Raw genomic sequence first — 19,208 nt, forward strand, 5'->3', positions numbered from 1 at the left:
AAAAAAAACTTGCTTCTAAATTGAAAGATATGTAAAGTTTACAATCTAGTAAACTGTTGCTATCTCTGTAGTGGATTTATTTGTCTTTATGAGCTCAATACAGTACCATCCAAGCATGCCCATTTACGAGGGGAATTCACGTCGCTAAGGAAACTACTGAAAAAATTGAGTTAAAATCTAATGGTGCACCCTCGCAATTTCTCAGAGTTTATCCAGCTAACAGCCAAGCCATTTAACTTTCAACAACACCAAAGCAAAATACTGCAAATGCTGGAAACCTGAAATATAATCAGAAAATGCTGGAAATACTGAGCAGATCAGGCATCAATGGTGCAGAAAGAAACAGAGTTAACATTAAGGGTCAATTATCTTTCATCAGAAGTGGTCATTGACTTGAAACGGTAACTCTTTCTCTCTCCACAGTTGATGCATGATTTGCTGAGTATTTCCAGCATTTTGTTTTTATTTAAATTCTCAACATCTGGCTTCTCAACTCCTCTGACAGCTCTTTGTTCCTCACGTATTCTTATCCTGGCCACTGCTGTAAAAGCACCAATGAATGAATATAGTATATCCATACCTGGGTATTGCCGTATAGTGGACACAGTGCTAGTTATTGGGGTAAAGGTGTGTGCCAGTGTTGGGTAGCCAGGGATGGCAGCTGATGGTGGGTAAGCTGGCAGATAATACTGGAACTGCACAGGTACTTGCCTGGATGCAGGGGAAAAGGAATGAGAAGTGAATTAATCTTAATTAGTAGCAATTCCAAGCAGGTTTCACAATTCAAACTGGGACTAGACCATTAAACTTTTGAAAGAATTTCTACATGTTTATTTAGGTTTCAATACCTCCACCTGCTTTAAATTATATTTGTCGCCTACCCCACATGTCAGCTGAGAAGTTGTTCTGTTGTCTGGTGTTTGGGGTGGTGGGGGGTTGGGGGTAGGGGGCGGTGGAGGTGCAGGGGGTGTGCATTACAGTTTAATTCAATCCTATCCTCATCGCCACACAACCACATTTTCCAACAGGGTCACTGGATGGTAATCGGATGGAGGCCATGGTGCTTTTTCCCCTTTCGCACTACATTGAAGGGTCACTTGAGTTAAGTGTCACCCGGCATATATGCAGCTGTGCACGATTATGGGTCAGCACCCCCAGAGGGGTGGCAGCAGGGAGAAAAGGAGAAAGCAAGAGGAAAATCTTGATATATTTGAATGCAATGAGTATGCTGAACATTCATCCACAAAATTTTTGCTCGCGATTCTAACCTATCCATTCAAACACTGAAGAACATCATTCTATCTGGCAGCTTACCTGTTCTCAGTTCGTGTTTCCATGGTAACAGGGTTAGGTGAGGCCCTATGACCAGGTATGGAGATCAAGTTCCCCCTTTCTGTTGTATAGTCAGGCTGGATCCGTGGGGAAGTGTGGGTTATTGGTTGAGGAACAACTTTTGCTGCAACACAACACAGGATAGCGTACATTAATGGTAGAGATTGCATTCCCTTCCACTTGTGCTAGTTTTCCAAGGTTTCGCAACTCTTCCCAAGTTACAGCAGATGAGCAAGAGAACTTCCACATGCTGCCTAGAAAACCCAACCCTTGATCTAGACTAACAAATAGCAATGGGTTCCTGCTCAAAGCATCTCAAAAGGGACTTTCGGTGCAACATGCTGTGTACAGTTCTGGCCATCATAATACAGGAAGCCATGCGATCGCAGTGGAGCGATGTGGAGGAGATTTATGAGGATGTTGCCAGGAATGGAGAATTTTAGCCATGAGGAAAGATTGGGTAGGCTGGGATTGTTTTCCTTGGAACAAAGGCGGCTGGAGAGAGATCTAATCGAGGTGTATAAAATTATACAGCCTAGTTAGTGTGTATAGGGTGGGCAATTTTCCCTTTGCAGGGAGGTCAACCATCAGGAGGCATAGATTTGAAGTAAATTACAGAAGGATTAGAGGAGAGTTGAGAAATTATTTCACCGAGAGGGTGGTGGAGATCTGGAACTCACTGCCTGAAAGGGTGGTAGAGGCAGAAACCCCCATTGTATTTAAAAAGTACTTGGATATGCACTTGATGTGCTGTAACTTACAGGGCTATGGACAAAGGACTGGAAGGTGAGAATAGTCTTGATGGCTCTTTTTCAGTCGGCAGAGACACAATGGGTGGAATGGCATCTTTCTGTGCCATAAATTTTTTATGTTTCCAAACCTCATTACTGATAGGTGAAGTAGTTAATTTTTTCCTACAATTGTACTTTGTCCCGTTGTAGGATCACAAACCCAACGATCCAATCAGACTATTCTATGGAGTCATTAATACAATTTCCACTAAATGGTAAGAGAAGAATTTTGAGTGTCTCATTCAGAACATTATTCCACCTCTCCCTGAAGGCAGAGCTCTGCCAATACAAAGTACCCAGCATCCTGAATGGGAACGAAGTTTGCATGTGAACAATTGCAATGTCTTAACGCAAACTCAGGCTTGAGTTGAACCCGATTCCTTGCAACTGGAGGTCAGGGTTTGCTTCAGTGTAGCACTTTCTGTTGCAATCTGGAAGTTGTGCCATTTGCTTTCACTCACCGACGGGAATAGTAGAAGTGGTGACTACAGGAGCATGTGGTGTGTGAGAAGCCATCGTCATATTAACGATTGTACTGCTCGTCACTTGAGCATGGGAAACTGCACCTGCAAAGGAACAGGAGGGATTGTGAATCAAGAAAATATCAAGAAAGCTGGCAGACAACCAATGACATCTATTCCCAAATAAGATAAACTCTCAGCAATAGATCATGTTTGAGAGGCACAAACACAAGATTGTATCTTTTCCAAACTTTCTAGTCTTATTATTTAACAGAAAAATTCTATTACAAAAGTCAGCTTTAAAAAAAACGCTAACAGATTAGGTTCTGAATTTCTTGCATTCATGGTTTCCTTATTATAACATTTCACGGACTTTGCTGTACCTGTTGCAAACTCAAATATTTTACGCATTGCAAAGTTAACTTAAAGCAAAAGGCATTACTGAAAATCAGCTAAGTATTGTTCTAACCATTTAACTGTGTTTCACAAAAGGCTGTCCTAAGATCAGAGAAGGATCAGTGTTGGCACTCTCCTTTCACAACTATATCCAGCTACTTTTTAAAAAAAGTTATCCAGCATTGATATACAGCAAAAAGCACAGAATGCAAGCACTGAAAATAAAATCAAAACAGACAATGCTCAATATGAATCAATGCTCAATATGAATAAGTCAATCACTACGTAGAATTAATCTTCAATGGGATTCTCTAGCTACTGTCTTGAGGCTTACCAGCGTTCTAATCGCGGTGTGTCACAAAGGCAAGAAGAACATCCTAAAAATTAAAACAGTAGTTTCACCACCAAAAGCTGCTCTATAAACTACCAAGTGGTTTCGTATACGCAAGGAGTGTAAGTAAAGATCACAGCCACCTGACTTGTGTGGCAGTTTAATATTCAGCTTCAAGGTCAAAGTTTCAACCCTTATGTGGCTGTGCCTGGATGTTAACATTGGCAATTGGCCACGCTAACCTCAATTTGCTCCTTTACCCAAAATGAACTGACTGAAATCAGAAACTGCTCAAATCCTTGGCGTTAACACTCATACCACTGTAAGTAATCTGTAAAACCTTGAAGCAATTACTATTATACTGGGATCGGACTGAAGCCCCAATAATCTACATCCCCACTAGCCAGCCTCTGATCAGCCCCAGTCACATTCCAGATGCCAGTCAATTTGTCCAATGAGAAAGTTACATGTCTATTTTTCCAAAATGATGCTTTGTTTTTCAGTGCTTCTTTGCCACTTCATGACTTGATAAAATGTGATCAGTACCATTAACTGACACATGGGATTCTTTTCCTGTGGGTCACAAGTTATCTTTGTATAGTTATTGTGAAGCAGTGTCAGGAGTCATCTATCTCCATAATAACAATCTGCACGGATATAGCAACTTTAATCTCAAGGGGCTTCACAGCAGCGTTATAAAGCAAAATTTGACACTGTGTCAGATAAAAAGATATTAGGGCAGATTACAAAGCGTGGCTAAAGAAGTAGGTTTTTAAGGAGCATCTTAGAGGGAAGAGAGGCATAGGGAAGGAATTTCAGAGTTTAAGGCCCAGGCAGCTGAAGGCACAGCCATAAAACTGGAGACGCTCAAGAGGCTAGAATTAGATGAGTGCAGATACCTTAAGAGATGTGGGTTGGAGGAATTGAGAGAGATAGGGAAGAGCAAGACTATGGAGGGACTTGAAAAGAAGGATGAGAATTTTAAAATCAAGGTGTTGTTCAAATGAGAGCCACTGTAGGTAAGCAAACAATTGGAAACTGGTCCTTACTTTTCAGATGATGTCGCCAAGAGAAAAGTAGATCAGAAATAGGAGGGGAACCAATGAAACATCCTTGGGAGATACCAAAGGTAATGGTGCAGGAGCAGGAAGAGAAACCATTGTGAATGGTTCTCTGGCTACAATTAGATAGATGAGAAAAGAGCCAGGCAAGTGCAATCCTACCCAGGTGGACAACAGTAGAAAGGCATTGGACGATGATGGTGCGGTCTAAAGTGTCAAAAGCTGACAGATCAAGAAGGACGAGGAGGGATAATTTGCCTTTGTCACAGGCACATAGGATGTCATTTGTGATTTCGATAGGAACTGCTTCAGTACTGCGGCAGGGTGGAAACCTGGTCGAGAACTTCAGTAGAATTGAGGCCAAGGAAACTTTATTCTATATAGGAGGTATGAAGGAGGTATTAGCAGGTAGCTGTACTTCTATTGTTTACGCAAATCACCGAAGAAAGCTACCTTTTAAAATGTGCCTAGAGATGCTTTGGGCCTGTGAAGATTAGAGAATCACAGAATTGTTACAGTGTGGAAGGAGGCCATTTGGCCCATTGTGTCTGCACTGGCTCTCTGAACATTTTAACTTAGTGCCAATCTCCTGCCTTTTCCCTGTAACCCTGCACATTGTTTCAATTTCATTCATCCAATGCCCTCCTTGAATGCGTCAATTGAACCTGCCTCCACCACACTTCCAGGCAGTGCATTTCAAACCCTAACTACTCACTGTGTGAAAAAGATTTTTCTCACCTCGCATTTGCTTCTTTTGCAAAACACTTAAACTGTGCCCTCTGGTTCTCGATCCATTTACAAGCAGATTAGATTAGAAAATTTGAATCTTGAATTTGATTTGAAAGTTAGTGACTATCTTAAAATGTCTCAGTACATGATCTTTAAAAAAAGGCACACAATGTGACTGTCACTGAGCTTGAGTAGGTTCCACTCTCCGTCACATCTTATCTGGGCTACTTACATTCTAAAGAACAGTCAACTGCCATTGGTCAATCTAAAATGAAATCTCTAGAGCACACATACGATATGAGCATTTTTCAGACACCAGGTACTCACCCTGACCTGTGGTAGAGGGGATTGAATTTGTGGAGAGTATGGGTGCCACAGTAGCAGCAGCAACTGGTGTCCCGGTACTGAACATTGTTTTCTGTTGAAAGAGAACTGCCTTGTTGGTATTGGAGTTGACAACATTACAAGCTCTGGTTTCAATCTGTTATATTTCCACTGGCTGACTAACAACAGGAAGGGAGCCATCTTGAGATAAACACGAAATATAACAAGTTACGAAACAAGAATTCCAAGCCAGCTCAACCCCTGTATTTGTGAGAACCAAACTCAGCATTCATAGATACGTATAGCACAGAAGGGGGCCATTCAGTCCATCCTACCTGTGCCAGTTCTTTGAAAGATCCATCCAAGTCGTTCTACTTCTTGCTCTTTCACCACAGCCCTACAAATGTTTCCATTTGGAAAGGCATTGAAGAATTGCTTCAAGAAAGTGGTTATCAGCTTATGCACACTGAACTAGACGTACACTCCAAACTAAATGCACACAGCTCTCAAAAGATTTATGCCTTAAATGCATTAAGTCTTCCAATTTTTACATATTTAAAATTTAAAACATTTATAATCAACTCACTTGCTAACAAGCAAAATCTTGGTTTGAAGGTACTCAAGTGACTTAATGAGTCAAGGACAAGACATTAAAAGTTAGCCAATCCTCAAACTTCTGGTTAACCTACACATGAAATTACTCTAAAGTAGTAATTGCCCATGTTACGAAAACATTCCATTTCTGGGATACATCTAACTTGGATCAAAGTGAAAGGGCTTCAAGGAGAAAAGGTAGGGGTGAAGATGCAGGTGGAGGGAATAGGGATTATCCCTGGTAGCCGCTTGTGCAGTAAAGCCATGTAGGAGGGGAGGGAGGTGGAACTCTTTACCTGTGTTATGTGGAGCTGTGGTTTCTGGGCAGCCACTGCAGGGTGGGAAGGTAATGTGATTCGAGCTGTTGTATCCCTGGGTTGCTGAGTGCGCTGGATGCTAATTGTAGCAGCGGATGGGTGAGGTTGGATGGTCAGTGCTGGTCTACTGCAGAGGATGGGAGGGACGAAAATGACAAATCAGACAAGGGATCATCATCTGAATATTTACTGACAAATAACGATGTTTTTGGAACATAGGAACAGGAGATCATCATTCAGCCTCTCAAGCCTGTTCGACCATTCAATTAGATCACAGATGACCTGTATCTAAGCCTTGGTTCTGTATTCCCTAATGCCCTTACCTAATAAAAATCTATCGATCTTAGTTTTGACATTTTCAATTGACAGCTGTTTTGGAGGAGAGTCCAGATCTTCACTACACTTTGTGAAGAAGTGCTTCTTGACATCACCCCTGAATAACCTGGCTCTAATTTTAAGATTATGCCGTCTTGTTCAAGACTTGCCCAGCAGAGGAAATAGTTTGCATCGACCCCAACAAATCCTTTAATCAATTCAAACACCTCAATGAGGTCATCCCTTCATCTTCTACATTCAAGGGAATGCAAGTCTTGTCTATGCTACAGAAACGGGTCTTCATAATTTAATTCATTTAGCCCAGTACCATTCTGGTAAATCTATGCTGCAGCCCCTCAAGGTCAACATATCCTTCCTGAGGTGCAACAGCCAGAATTGAACGCAGTACTTTAAGTGGAGTCAAACCAGAGGTTTATATAGCTGTAATTTTGTTCTGCATAGTAACCAACATTGCAGGAAAAGTTACCTGATATATTAAATACAATGCCCAATGATATATGTCTGTTACTGATACGGCAGTTAAATCCTCAGGTCAGGACAGCAGTAGTCTATGTTCTCCACATCTACCCATTCAGAATCACTGAAGGCAGGACAGAGTTGTACAGTTTTACAGATTGCAGGAACACTTCCCCAGCAAACCCATAGAGAATGCCAAAATTTGAGGCTTTATTCCAACACGATGTTTGAGCCCGTGCATTTTTCAGAATCTCATTACAATATTCAGCATTATAAATATACAGATCTGGTTACAGGTCAGTTTCCAAAAACTCCACATTTTCACCTTTGAAGTGCAGAGCTGTTCATGACTGCTCAAACCAAGTTACAGCAGCCAGAGAAGGAATGCTTCTGAGAACCCTATCGGTGTTCCCAGACTTATTTCTCTTTTTGGGCTGTCAAAACTTTGGACAGACTCCAGCAACAACAGTCGCAGTCTTCTGGAAGCAAGATACCGCATTTCAAGCAAGCTGAAATCTAGTATTCTAATATAAGCACTGTAACATACCAATTACTGCACAGTACAAAGGCAGTTCATTGGCCGTGACGCACAAACACACTGAATATGTAAACAGCATAAAATAAACCTAAGTTTTCTTTGCCATGCAGAGTTATTACATATGAAATCCTTTCTCTGCGTTTTTTCTCCTTAAATTACCTGTGTGCTACTTCTGTCCCATGAGCTGCTGCTGTTGTAATGACAGGAGACTGTGCTCGTGTTGCAGATACTGTGGCTACCACTGCTGGAGGGATTGCTGTAGAGGTGGTTGAAGGAGGGCGAGACTGTGAAATAAAAAGCCAGATTCAAACTTAACACACTTAAGTGCTGAGGCAATGCCACAACATGTCAAACTGTACAAGCTGGTAATAAGTTGGAGGTTAACCATTCATAGACTTATATAGCATAAGAGACCATTCAACCTGTTGTTTGTATAGTGGCTCTTTGATACAGCTATCCACTTAGTCCCACTCCTCTGCTTTCCCCAAAGCCCTGATTTTTTTCCCTTTGCAGATATATATCCAATTCTTAGGAAACTATAGGCCAATTAGCTTAACATTTGTCTTCGGGAAAATATTAGAAGCTATTATTAAAGATCTTATAGTAGGGCACTTAGAAAAATTCAAGGCAATCAGACAGAATCAACATGGTTTTGTGAAAGGGAAATCATATTTACCCAATTTATTGGAGTTCTTTGAAGAAGGAACATATGCTGTGGATAAAGGGGAACCGGTGGATGTACTGTACTTAGATTTCCAGAATGCATTTGATAAAGTGCTACATCAAATATTGTGCAAAATAAAAGCTCATGGTATTGGCTTGGATAGAAGATTGGCTAGCTAACAGGAAGCAGAGAATTGGCACAAATGGGTCTTTTTCTGGTTGGCAGCATGTGACAAGCAGTATGCCACTGTGATCAGTGCTGGGGCCTCAACTTTTTACAATATATATATATAAATGACTTGGATGAAGGGACTGAAGGAATGGTTGCTAAATTTGGTGATGACATATAGATAGGTAGGAAAGTAAATTGTGGTGGGAACATGAGGATAAAAAGGGGCACAGATTAAGTGAGTGGGAAAAGATCTGGCAAATGGAGTATAATGTGAGAAAATATGAAATCGTTCATTTTGGCAGGAAGAATAAAAAACAAGCATATTATCTAAATGGTGACAGATCGCAGAGCTCTGAGATTCAGAGGGATCCAGGTGTCCTACTGCATGAATTACAAAAGGCCAGTATGCAGGTACAGCAAGTAATTAGGAAAGCTAAAAGAATGTTATTATTTATTGTGAGGTGAATTGATTACAAAAGTACAGAGGTTATGCTTCAGTTGTACAGGACACTGGTAAGACCACATCTTGAGAATTGTGTACAGTACTGATCTCATTTAAGGAAGGATGTAATTGCATTAGCAGTTCAGAGAAGGTTTCCTAGACTAATACCAGGAATGAGCGGGTTGTCTAATGAGGAAAGGTTGGACAGGTTAGGCTTATATCCACTGGAGTTTAGAAGAGTAAGAGGAGACTTGATTGAAAGAAACCTTTAAGATCCGGAAGGGTCTTGACAGGGTGGAGGGGGAGAGGATGTTTCCTCTTGTAGGGAGAATCTAGAACTGTTTATTTTCGCTGTTTAAAAATAAGGGGTTACGCATTTAAGACAGAGATGAGAAGAAATTTTTCCCGAGTATCATGAGTCTTTGGGACTCCCTTCCTCAAAAGACGGTGGAAGCAGAGTCTTTGAAAATTTTTAAGGCAGAGCAAAATAGGTTCTTGATTAACAAGGAGGTGAAAGATTTTTGGGGGTAGGCAGGAATGTGGGGTTGAGATAACAATCACATCAGCCATAATCTTATTAAATTGCAGAGCAGGCTTAAGGGGCCATGAGGCCTACTCCGGCTCCTAATTCATATGTTCGTATGTTCCCTTTTGTTAAATTACTATTGAACTTACTTCCGCCAATCTTTCAGGGAATGCATACCAGATCATAACTCTACTGCACACAAGTCTTCCTTCAGTTTGAGACAGGAGCCATTTGGGCAACAAATTCCTTAATAGCTGCTGTCCAAGCTACACAATGCAACCAAGCAGATGATGTCTTCACTGCTCCCCCTGCTGTCAATCACATCCTAATCCTAACGAGGATTCCAGCAAACGAGGACGAGGAGTCATCTTAGGACAGTTTGGCGGATTGGTTGAAAACGGGAACCCAGAGATAGGAAAGGAGTGAAGAGATAAGATGGAGCAAGATGGGGTGGGATGGGGGCTTTAAAACAAAAATTAAGGTTTTTCCAACGCAATCCACCAGGCCACAGGAAGCCAGCGAAGCTTGGGGTGGACAGTGTTAGGAGTCATGTAGAACTTGGTGCAGGAAATCATATGTGTGGATGTGTTGAAGGTTGTGTACAGTTGGGAAGCCAATGAAGCAGAGCACTGCAGAAATCTACCTTGGAGCTGATGCAGGTGCAGAGAAGGATTACAGGCAGTGGGTGTGATGACCATAAGACATAGGAGCAGAAATTAGGCCATTCGACCCATCGAGTCTGCTCCGCCATTCAATCATGGCTGATAAGTTTCTCAACCCCATTCTCCCCGTAACCTTTGATCCCCTTACCAATCAAGAACCTATCTATTTCAGTCTTAAATACAATCAATGACCTGGCCGCCACAGCCTTCTGTGGCAATGAATTCCATAGATTCACCACTCTATGGCTAAAGAAGTTTCTCCTCATCTCTGTTCTAAATGGTCTTCCCTTTACTCTGAGGCTACGCCCTCGGGTCCTAGTCTCTCCTACTAATGGAAACATCTTCCCCACGTCCACTCTATCCAGGCTTTTCAGTATTCTGTAAGTTTCAATCAGATCCCCCCTCATCCTTCTAAACTCCATCAAGTATAGACCCAGAGTCCTCAAACGTTCCTCATATGTTAAGCCTTTCATTCCTGGGATTGTTCTCGTGAACCTCCTCTGGACCCTCTCCAGGGTCTGCACATCCTTCCTGAGATACAGGGCCCAAAATTGCTCACAATATTCTAAATGTGGTCTGACCAGAGCCTTATAAAGCCTCAGCAGCACATCCCTGCTTTTATATTCTAGTCCTCTCGAAATAAATGCCAACATTGCATTTGCCTTCCTAACTACCGACTCAACCTGCAAGTTAACCTTAAGAGAATCCTGGACTAGGTCTCCTCTCCCAAGTCCCTCCGCACTCCAGATTTCTGAATTCTCTCCCCATTTAGAAAATAGTCTATGCCTCTATTCTTCCTACCAAAGTGCATGACCTCACACTTCCCCACGTTGTATTCCATCTGCCACTTCTTTGCCCATTCTCCTAACCTGTCCAAATCCTTCTGCAGCCTCCCCGCCTCCTCAATACTACCTGTCCCTCCATCTACCTTTGTATCATCTGCAAACTTAGCCAGGATGCCCTCAGTTCCTTCATCTAGATCACTAATGTATAACGTGAAAAGTTGTGGTTCCAACACCCAACCCCTGCGGAACTCCACTAGTCACCAGCCACCATCCTGAGAAGGACCCCCTTATCCCCACTCTCTGCCTCCTGCCAGACAGCCAATCTTCTATCCATGCTAATACCTTGCCTCAAACACCATGGGGTCTTATCTTACTGAGCAGCCTCCTGTGCGGCACCTTGTCAAAGGCCTTCTGGAAGTCCAAGTAGATAACATCCATTGGCTCTCCTTTGTCTAACCTACTCGTTACTCCTCAAAGAATTCAAACAGATTTGTCAGGCATGACCTCCCCTTGATGAAACCATGCTGACTTTGCCCTATTTTACCATGCACTTCCAAGTATTCTGAAATCTCATCCTTAATAATGGACTCTAAAATCTTACCAATGACCAAGGTCAGGCTAATCAGCCTGTAGTTTCCCGTCTTTTGCCTCACTCCCTTCTTAAACAGGGGGGTTACATTAGCGATTTTCCAGTCCTCTGGGACCTCCCTGACTCCAGTGATTCCTGAAAGATCACCACTAACGCCTCCACTATCTCTTCAGTTATCTCCTTCAGAACTCCGGGGTGTAATCCATCTGGTCCAGGTGATTTATCCACCTTCAGACCTTTCAGTTTTCCTAGCACCTTCTCCTTGGTAATGGCCACCATATTCACCTCTGCCCCCCCGACTCTCTTGAATTTTGGGGATGTTACTCATTTCTTCCACTATGAAGACTGACGCAAAGTACCTATTCAGTTCCTCCGCCATTTCTTTGTTCCCCACTACTACTTCTCCAGCATCATTTTCCAGCGGCCCAATGTCCACTTTTCCCTCTCTTACCCTTTATATATCTAAAAAAAAAAACTCTTGCTATCTTCTTTTATATTACTGGCTAGTTTACCCTCATACTTAATTTTCTCCCTCCTTTCTTTTTTAGTTGTCCTCTGTTGGTCTTTGTAGGCCTCCCAATCCCCTGGTTTCCCACTGCTCTTCAGCAGACACGTAAACAGGTGGTGAATAAAAAAACATTCTTTACCATCAACCAGGCACATTCAGAAAACGCAGCTCAGAAATGGTCAACCAGGGAGGTTAAGTGAGTGCAGGTGCAGGTGTTCTGCTGGCAGCTCACCATGGCGGCTTCAGTCTTGTTGATATAAGTGTTGTAAAGAATCGCACCTCATCCCAGACTTAACATTCAACAGTCATAGGAAGAGCCTTTTGTCTTTAAAAGTTTAACATTAAGATGAGACTCATTCCAACAGCTCTCAATATCACTGTAGCTCCATCATGATAAAGATTTTCATTTAAAAGGAGCTCATTATTTAGAGTAAAATGGTTACCTGTATAGGTAGGTGCAGAGAGTGCTGCACAGCAGTCTGAGGATTCCCAGCTGTTGGTAGTGGTGCTGGAGCAGGACGTAGGACTGTAGTTACTTTGGAACTTGATATTGCTGCTGCGACTGCTGCACCTATGAAGGATAACATTTCATTTCAATAAGCTGCACCTCATCAGCCTCTCAGAAGCATCCAAAGGGCCTGACCTGCAATTAATTCTTTGAAGTGCATTAACTGCAGTTATTTGACACAGAATAGTCATGCAAACATATAAAATGAATGACTAGCTAATCTAGAGTGCATCAGTTGAGGGAAAGGGTTGGTTAAGGCACCAGGAGATATACGTGCTTCTCTGAGTAATAGAATGGGATTTTACTGTCCATTTACAGTTTTTCAGTTTACCTGGCTCCCAGTAAGGGAAGATGGAGCCTCAGTTTAACCTCTCATTTAATGATGACACATCTGACATGCAGAACGCTCCTCAACACTTCACTGAAGTGTCAACATGGTGGATCCTCAACCCACAGACTCCAGACCCGAAGGACAAAGCTACCAAGACAGTCAAGCTGAAGAGCTTGATTAACCTTTTAACGACTTTACAAAGAGTCTACTCCAGAGATCTGTCGAGAACAGCTTCTACATGTAAACATGTAGATGGGTTTGCAGTTTTAGTTTGTAGAAAGATAGCAAGTTACCTCATCTATACAATTTATAAAAATGTCCACAACCGATGAGAGAGAAAATGCAGGAGGATTGTGCATTAATCATTGCAGTACACCTGGCTGTACATTGGATGTTGCACCAGTTCAACTTTTGTTAAGGATATTTCAGAGAAGAAAAATAAATTTGCAAAGTAAGCACACCTCCCCTCCACATTGTCACGCACCTACACCTACTCTGCCACACGCACACAATTCCCTGCCCCACACACACCCACGCCCACACACAGACCCCCCTACACCAACCACACACAGAGCCCCCCACAACCACGCGCAGCCCTATCCCGCCCCGCGCGCTCGCACACACCCCCCGCCCCGCGGCACACACACACACACACTCCCCCGCCCCGCGCCACACACACACACACACCCCCCCGCCCCATGCCACACACACACACCCCCCTGCCCCACACACACACCCCCCCGCCCCGCGCCCCACACACACACACACAACTACCCCGCCCCGCGCCCCACACACACACACACACCCCCGCCCCGCCCCCCACACACACACACAACCCCGCCCCGCCCCCCACACACACACACAACCCCGCCCCGCCCCCCACACACACACACAACCCCGCCCCGCCCCCCACACACACACACACCCCCGCCCCGCCCCCCACACACACACACACCCCCGCCCCGCCCCCCACACACACACACACCCTCCCGCCCCGCCCCCCACACACACACCCCCCCGCCCCGCCCCCCACACACACACCCCCCCGCCCCGCCCCCCACACACACACCCCCCCGCCCCGCCCCCCACACACACACCCCCCCCGCCCCGCCCCCCACACACACACCCCCCCCGCCCCGCCCCCCACACACACACCCCCCCGCCCCGCCACCCACACACACACACCCCCCCGCCCCGCCCCCCACACACACACACCCCCCCGCCCCGCCCCCCACACACACACACCCCCCCGCCCCGCCCCCCACACACACACACCCCCCCGCCCCGCCCCCCACACACACACACCCCCCCGCCCCGCCCCCCACACACACACACCCCCCCGCCCCGCCCCCCACACACACACACCCCCCCGCCCCGCCCCCCACACACACACACCCCCCCGCCCCGCCCCCCACACACACACACCCCCCCGCCCCGCCCCCCACACACACACACCCCCCCGCCCCGCCCCCCACACACACACACCCCCCCGCCCCGCCCCCCACACACACACACCCCCCCGCCCCGCCCCCCACACACACACACCCCCCCGCCCCGCCCCCCACACACACACACCCCCCCCGCCCCGCCCCCCACACACACACACCCCCCCGCCCCGCCCCCCACACACACACACCCCCCCGCCCCGCCCCCCACACACACACACCCCCCCGCCCCGCCCCCCACACACACACACCCCCCCGCCCCGCCCCCCACACACACACACCCCCCCGCCCCGCCCCCCACACACACACACCCCCCCGCCCCGCCCCCCACACACACACACCCCCCCGCCCCGCCCCCCACACACACACACCCCCCCGCCCCGCCCCCCACACACACACACCCCCCCGCCCCGCCCCCCACACACACACACCCCCCCGCCCCGCCCCCCACACACACACCCCCCCCGCCCCGCCCCCCACACACACACACCCCCCCGCCCCGCCCCCCACACACACACCCCCCCCGCCCCGCCCCCCACACACACACCCCCCCCCGCCCCGCCCCCCACACACACACACCCCCCCGCCCCGCCCCCCACACACACACACCCCCCCCGCCCCGCCCCCCACACACACACACCCCCCCGCCCCGCCCCCCACACACACACCCCCCCGCCCCGCCCCCCACACACACACCCCCCCGCCCCGCCCCCCACACACACACCCCCCCGCCCCCCCCACACACACACCCCCCCCGCCCCGCCCCCCCACACACACACCCCCCCGCCCCGCCCCCCCACACACACCCCCCCCCCCCCACCCCCCCCCCCCCCACACACACACCCCCCCCGCCCCGCCCCCCACACACACACCCCCCCGCCCCGCCCCCCACACACACACCCCCCCGCCCCGCCCCCCACACACACACCCCCCCGCCCCGCCCCACACACACACACCCCCCCCGCCCCGCCCCACACACACACACCCCCCCGCCCCGCCCCACACACACACACCCCCCCGCCCGCCCCACACACACACACCCCCCCGCCCCGCCCCACACACACACACCCCCCCGCCCCGCCCCACACACACACCCCCCCCGCCCCGCCCCACACACACACACCCCCCCGCCCCGCCCCACACACCACACCCCCCCGCCCCGCCCCACACACACACCCCCCCCCGCCCCGCCCCACACACACACCCCCCCCGCCCCGCCCCACACACACACCCCCCCCGCCCCGCCCCACACACACACCCCCCCGCCCCGCCCCACACACACACCCCCCGCCCCGCCCCACACACACACCCCCCCGCCCCGCCCCACACACACACACCCCCGCCCCGCCCCACACACACACACCCCCGCCCCGCCCCACACACACACACCCCCGCCCCGCCCCACACACACACACCCCCGCCCCGCCCCACACACACACACCCCCGCCCCGCCCCACACACACACACCCCCGCCCCGCCCCACACACACACACCCCCGCCCCGCCCCACACACACACACCCCCGCCCCGCCCCACACACACACACCCCCGCCCCGCCCCACACACACACACCCCCGCCCCGCCCCACACACACACACCCCCGCCCCGCCCCACACACACACACCCCCGCCCCGCCCCACACACACACACCCCCGCCCCGCCCCACACACACACACCCCCGCCCCGCCCCACACACACACACCCCCGCCCCGCCCCACACACACACACCCCCGCCCCGCCCCACACACACACACCCCCGCCCCGCCCCACACACACACACCCCCGCCCCGCCCCACACACACACACCCCCGCCCCGCCCCACACACACACACCCCCGCCCCGCCCCACACACACACACCCCCGCCCCGCCCCACACACACACACCCCCGCCCCGCGCCACACACACACACCCCCGCCCCGCGCCACACACACACACCCCCGCCCCGCGCCACACACACACACCCCCGCCCCGCGCCACACACACACCCCCGCCCCCGCCACACACACACCCCCGCCCCCGCCACACACACACCCCCGCCCCCGCCACACACCCCTGCCCCCGCCACACACACACACGCTCGCGCCACACACACACATACACCCCCGCCCCGCGCCCCACACACACACACCTCCCGCCCCCGCCACACACACCCCCCCGCGCCACACGCACACACAACCCCCCGCGCCACACGCACACACAACCCCCCCGCGCCACACGCACACACAACCCCCCCGCGCCACACACACACACCCCCCCGCGCCACACACACACACACCTCCCGCCCCCGCCACACACACACCCCCGCGCCACACACACACACAACCCCCCGCGCCACACACACACACAACCCCCCCGCGCCACACACACACACACACACCCCCCCGCGCCACACACACACACACACCCCCGCCCTGCGCCACACACACACACACACCCCCGCCCTGCGCCACACACACACACACCCCCCCGCCCCGTGCCACACACACACACCCCTGCCCCCCGCCACACACACACACCCCTGTCCCCCGCCACACACACACACCCCCGCCCCGCCACACACACAGCCCCGCCCCCGCCACACACACACACCCCCCCGCGCCACACACACACACACCCCACCGCGCCACACACACACACACCCCACCGCGCCACACACACACACCCCACCGCGCCACACACACACACACCCCACCGCGCCACACACACACACTCCCCTGCGCCACACACACACACACCCCCCTGCGCCACACACACACACCCCCCTGCGCCACACACACACACCCCCCTGCGCCACACACACACACCCCCCTGCGCCACACACACACACCCCCCTGCGCCACACACACACACACCCCCCTGCGCCACACACACACACCCCCCTGCGCCACACACACACACCCCCGTCCCGCGCCACACACACCCAAACCCGCCCCGCGCCCCACACACACCCCCCGCCCCACACACACACACACCCCCGCCCCCCCACACACACACACCCCCCCCGCCACACACACACCCCCCCGCCACACACACACCCCCCCGCCACACACACACCCTCCCGCCACACACACACCCCCCCGCCACACACACACCCCCCCGCCACACACACACCCCCCCGCCACACACACACCCCCCCGCCACACACACACCCCCCCGCCACACACACACCCCCCCGCCACACACACACCCCCCCGCCACACACACACCCCCCCGCCACACACACACCCCCCCGCCACACACACACCCCCCCGCCACACACACACACCCCCCCGCCACACACACACACCACCCCGCCACACACACACACCCCCCCGCCACACACACACACCCCCCCGCCACACACACACCCCCCCGCCACACACACACCCCCCCGCCACACACACACCCCCCCGCCACACACACACCGCCCCGCCACACACACACCGCCCCGCGCCACACACACACGCCTCCCCGCCCCGCGCCACACACACACACCTCCCCGCCCCGCGCCACACACACACACCTCCCCGCCCCGCGCCACACACACACCCCCCGCCCCACACACACGCCCACGCCCACGCCCCCGCGCCACACACATACAACCCCGCATCCCGCCACACACACACACCCCCGCCCCCTGCCACACACACACAACCCCGCCCCCCGCCACACACACACAACCCCGCCCCCCGCCACACACACACAACCCCGCCCCCCGCCACACACACACAACCCCGCCCCCCGCCACACACACAAAACCCCGCCCCCCGCCACACACACAAAACCCCGCCCCCCGCCACACACACAAAACCCCGCCCCCCGCCACACACACAAAACCCCGCCCCCCGCCACACACACACCCCCCCGCCACACACACACCCCCCCGCCACACACACACCCCCCCGCCACACACACACCCCCCCGCCACACACACACCCCCCCGCCACACACACACCCCCCCGCCACACACACACCCCCCCGCCACACACACACCCCCCCGCCACACACACACCCCCCCGCCACACACACACCCCCCCGCCACACACACACCCCCCCGCCACACACACACCCCCCCGCCACACACACACCCCCCCGCCACACACACACCCCCCCGCCACACACACACCCCCCCGCCACACACACACCCCCCCGCCACACACACACCCCCCCGCCACACACACACCCCCCCGCCACACACACACCCCCCCGCCCCGCGCCACACACACACACCTCCCCGCCCCGCGCCACACACACACATACCCCCCGCCACACACACACCCCCCCGCCACACACACACCCCCACGCCCCGCGCCCCACACATCCCCCCGCCCTGCGCCCCACACACACACATCCCCCCGCCACACACACACCCGCCCCGCGCCACACACACACACCCGCCCCCGCCACACACACCCCCACGCCCCCCCGCTACACACACACACCCCCGCCCCGCGCCACACACACCCCCGCCCTGCGCCACACACACCCCCGCCCCCCCGCCACACACACCCCAACGCCCCTCGCCCCACACACACACACCCCCCCCTGCCCCGCACCCCACACACACACACCCCCCCGCCCCGCGCCCCACACACACAGACCCCCCCCCCCGCCCCGCGCCCCACACACACACCCCCCCCCACCCCCCACCCCCCCCGCCACACACACACACCCCCCGCCCCCCGCCCCCCACACACACCCCCCCGCCCCCCACACACACCCCCCCGCCCCCCCACACACACCCCCCCCGCCCCCCCACACACACACCCCCGTCCCCCCACACACACCCCCCCCCGCCCCCCACACACACCCCCCCCCCGCCCCCACACACACCCCCCCCGCCCCCCACACACACCCCCACGCCCCCCACACACACCCCCACGCCCCCCACACACACCCCCACGCCCCCCACACACACCCCCAGCCACGCAC

The 19,208-nt window shown here is 52.5% G+C and overlaps 1 protein-coding gene across 4 annotated transcripts in view; it reads right to left on the minus strand.

Moving 5' to 3' along the window:
• LOC121269754 (histone deacetylase complex subunit SAP130-like) overlaps positions 1-19,208 on the minus strand; it is a 63,466-nt gene that overhangs the window by 25,489 nt on the left and 18,769 nt on the right. For 2 of the 4 annotated variants that reach the window (XM_041174654.1, XM_041174637.1), the window contains exons 6-12: positions 12,457-12,584; positions 7,826-7,950; positions 6,316-6,463; positions 5,429-5,519; positions 2,585-2,689; positions 1,315-1,456; positions 581-711 (exon numbers count right to left, since the gene is read on the minus strand). In XM_041174654.1, the coding sequence (XP_041030588.1) occupies positions 581-711; positions 1,315-1,456; positions 2,585-2,689; positions 5,429-5,519; positions 6,316-6,463; positions 7,826-7,950; positions 12,457-12,584 (870 nt within the window). The remainder of the gene's footprint in view (positions 1-580; positions 712-1,314; positions 1,457-2,584; positions 2,690-5,428; positions 5,520-6,315; positions 6,464-7,825; positions 7,951-12,456; positions 12,585-19,208) is intronic. The other 2 variants (XM_041174644.1, XM_041174664.1) reach the window with 2 other exon arrangements.

The sequence above is a fragment of the Carcharodon carcharias genome, chromosome 2 (genome assembly GCF_017639515.1).
Source record: "Carcharodon carcharias isolate sCarCar2 chromosome 2, sCarCar2.pri, whole genome shotgun sequence".
Lineage (NCBI taxonomy): Eukaryota > Metazoa > Chordata > Chondrichthyes > Lamniformes > Lamnidae > Carcharodon > Carcharodon carcharias.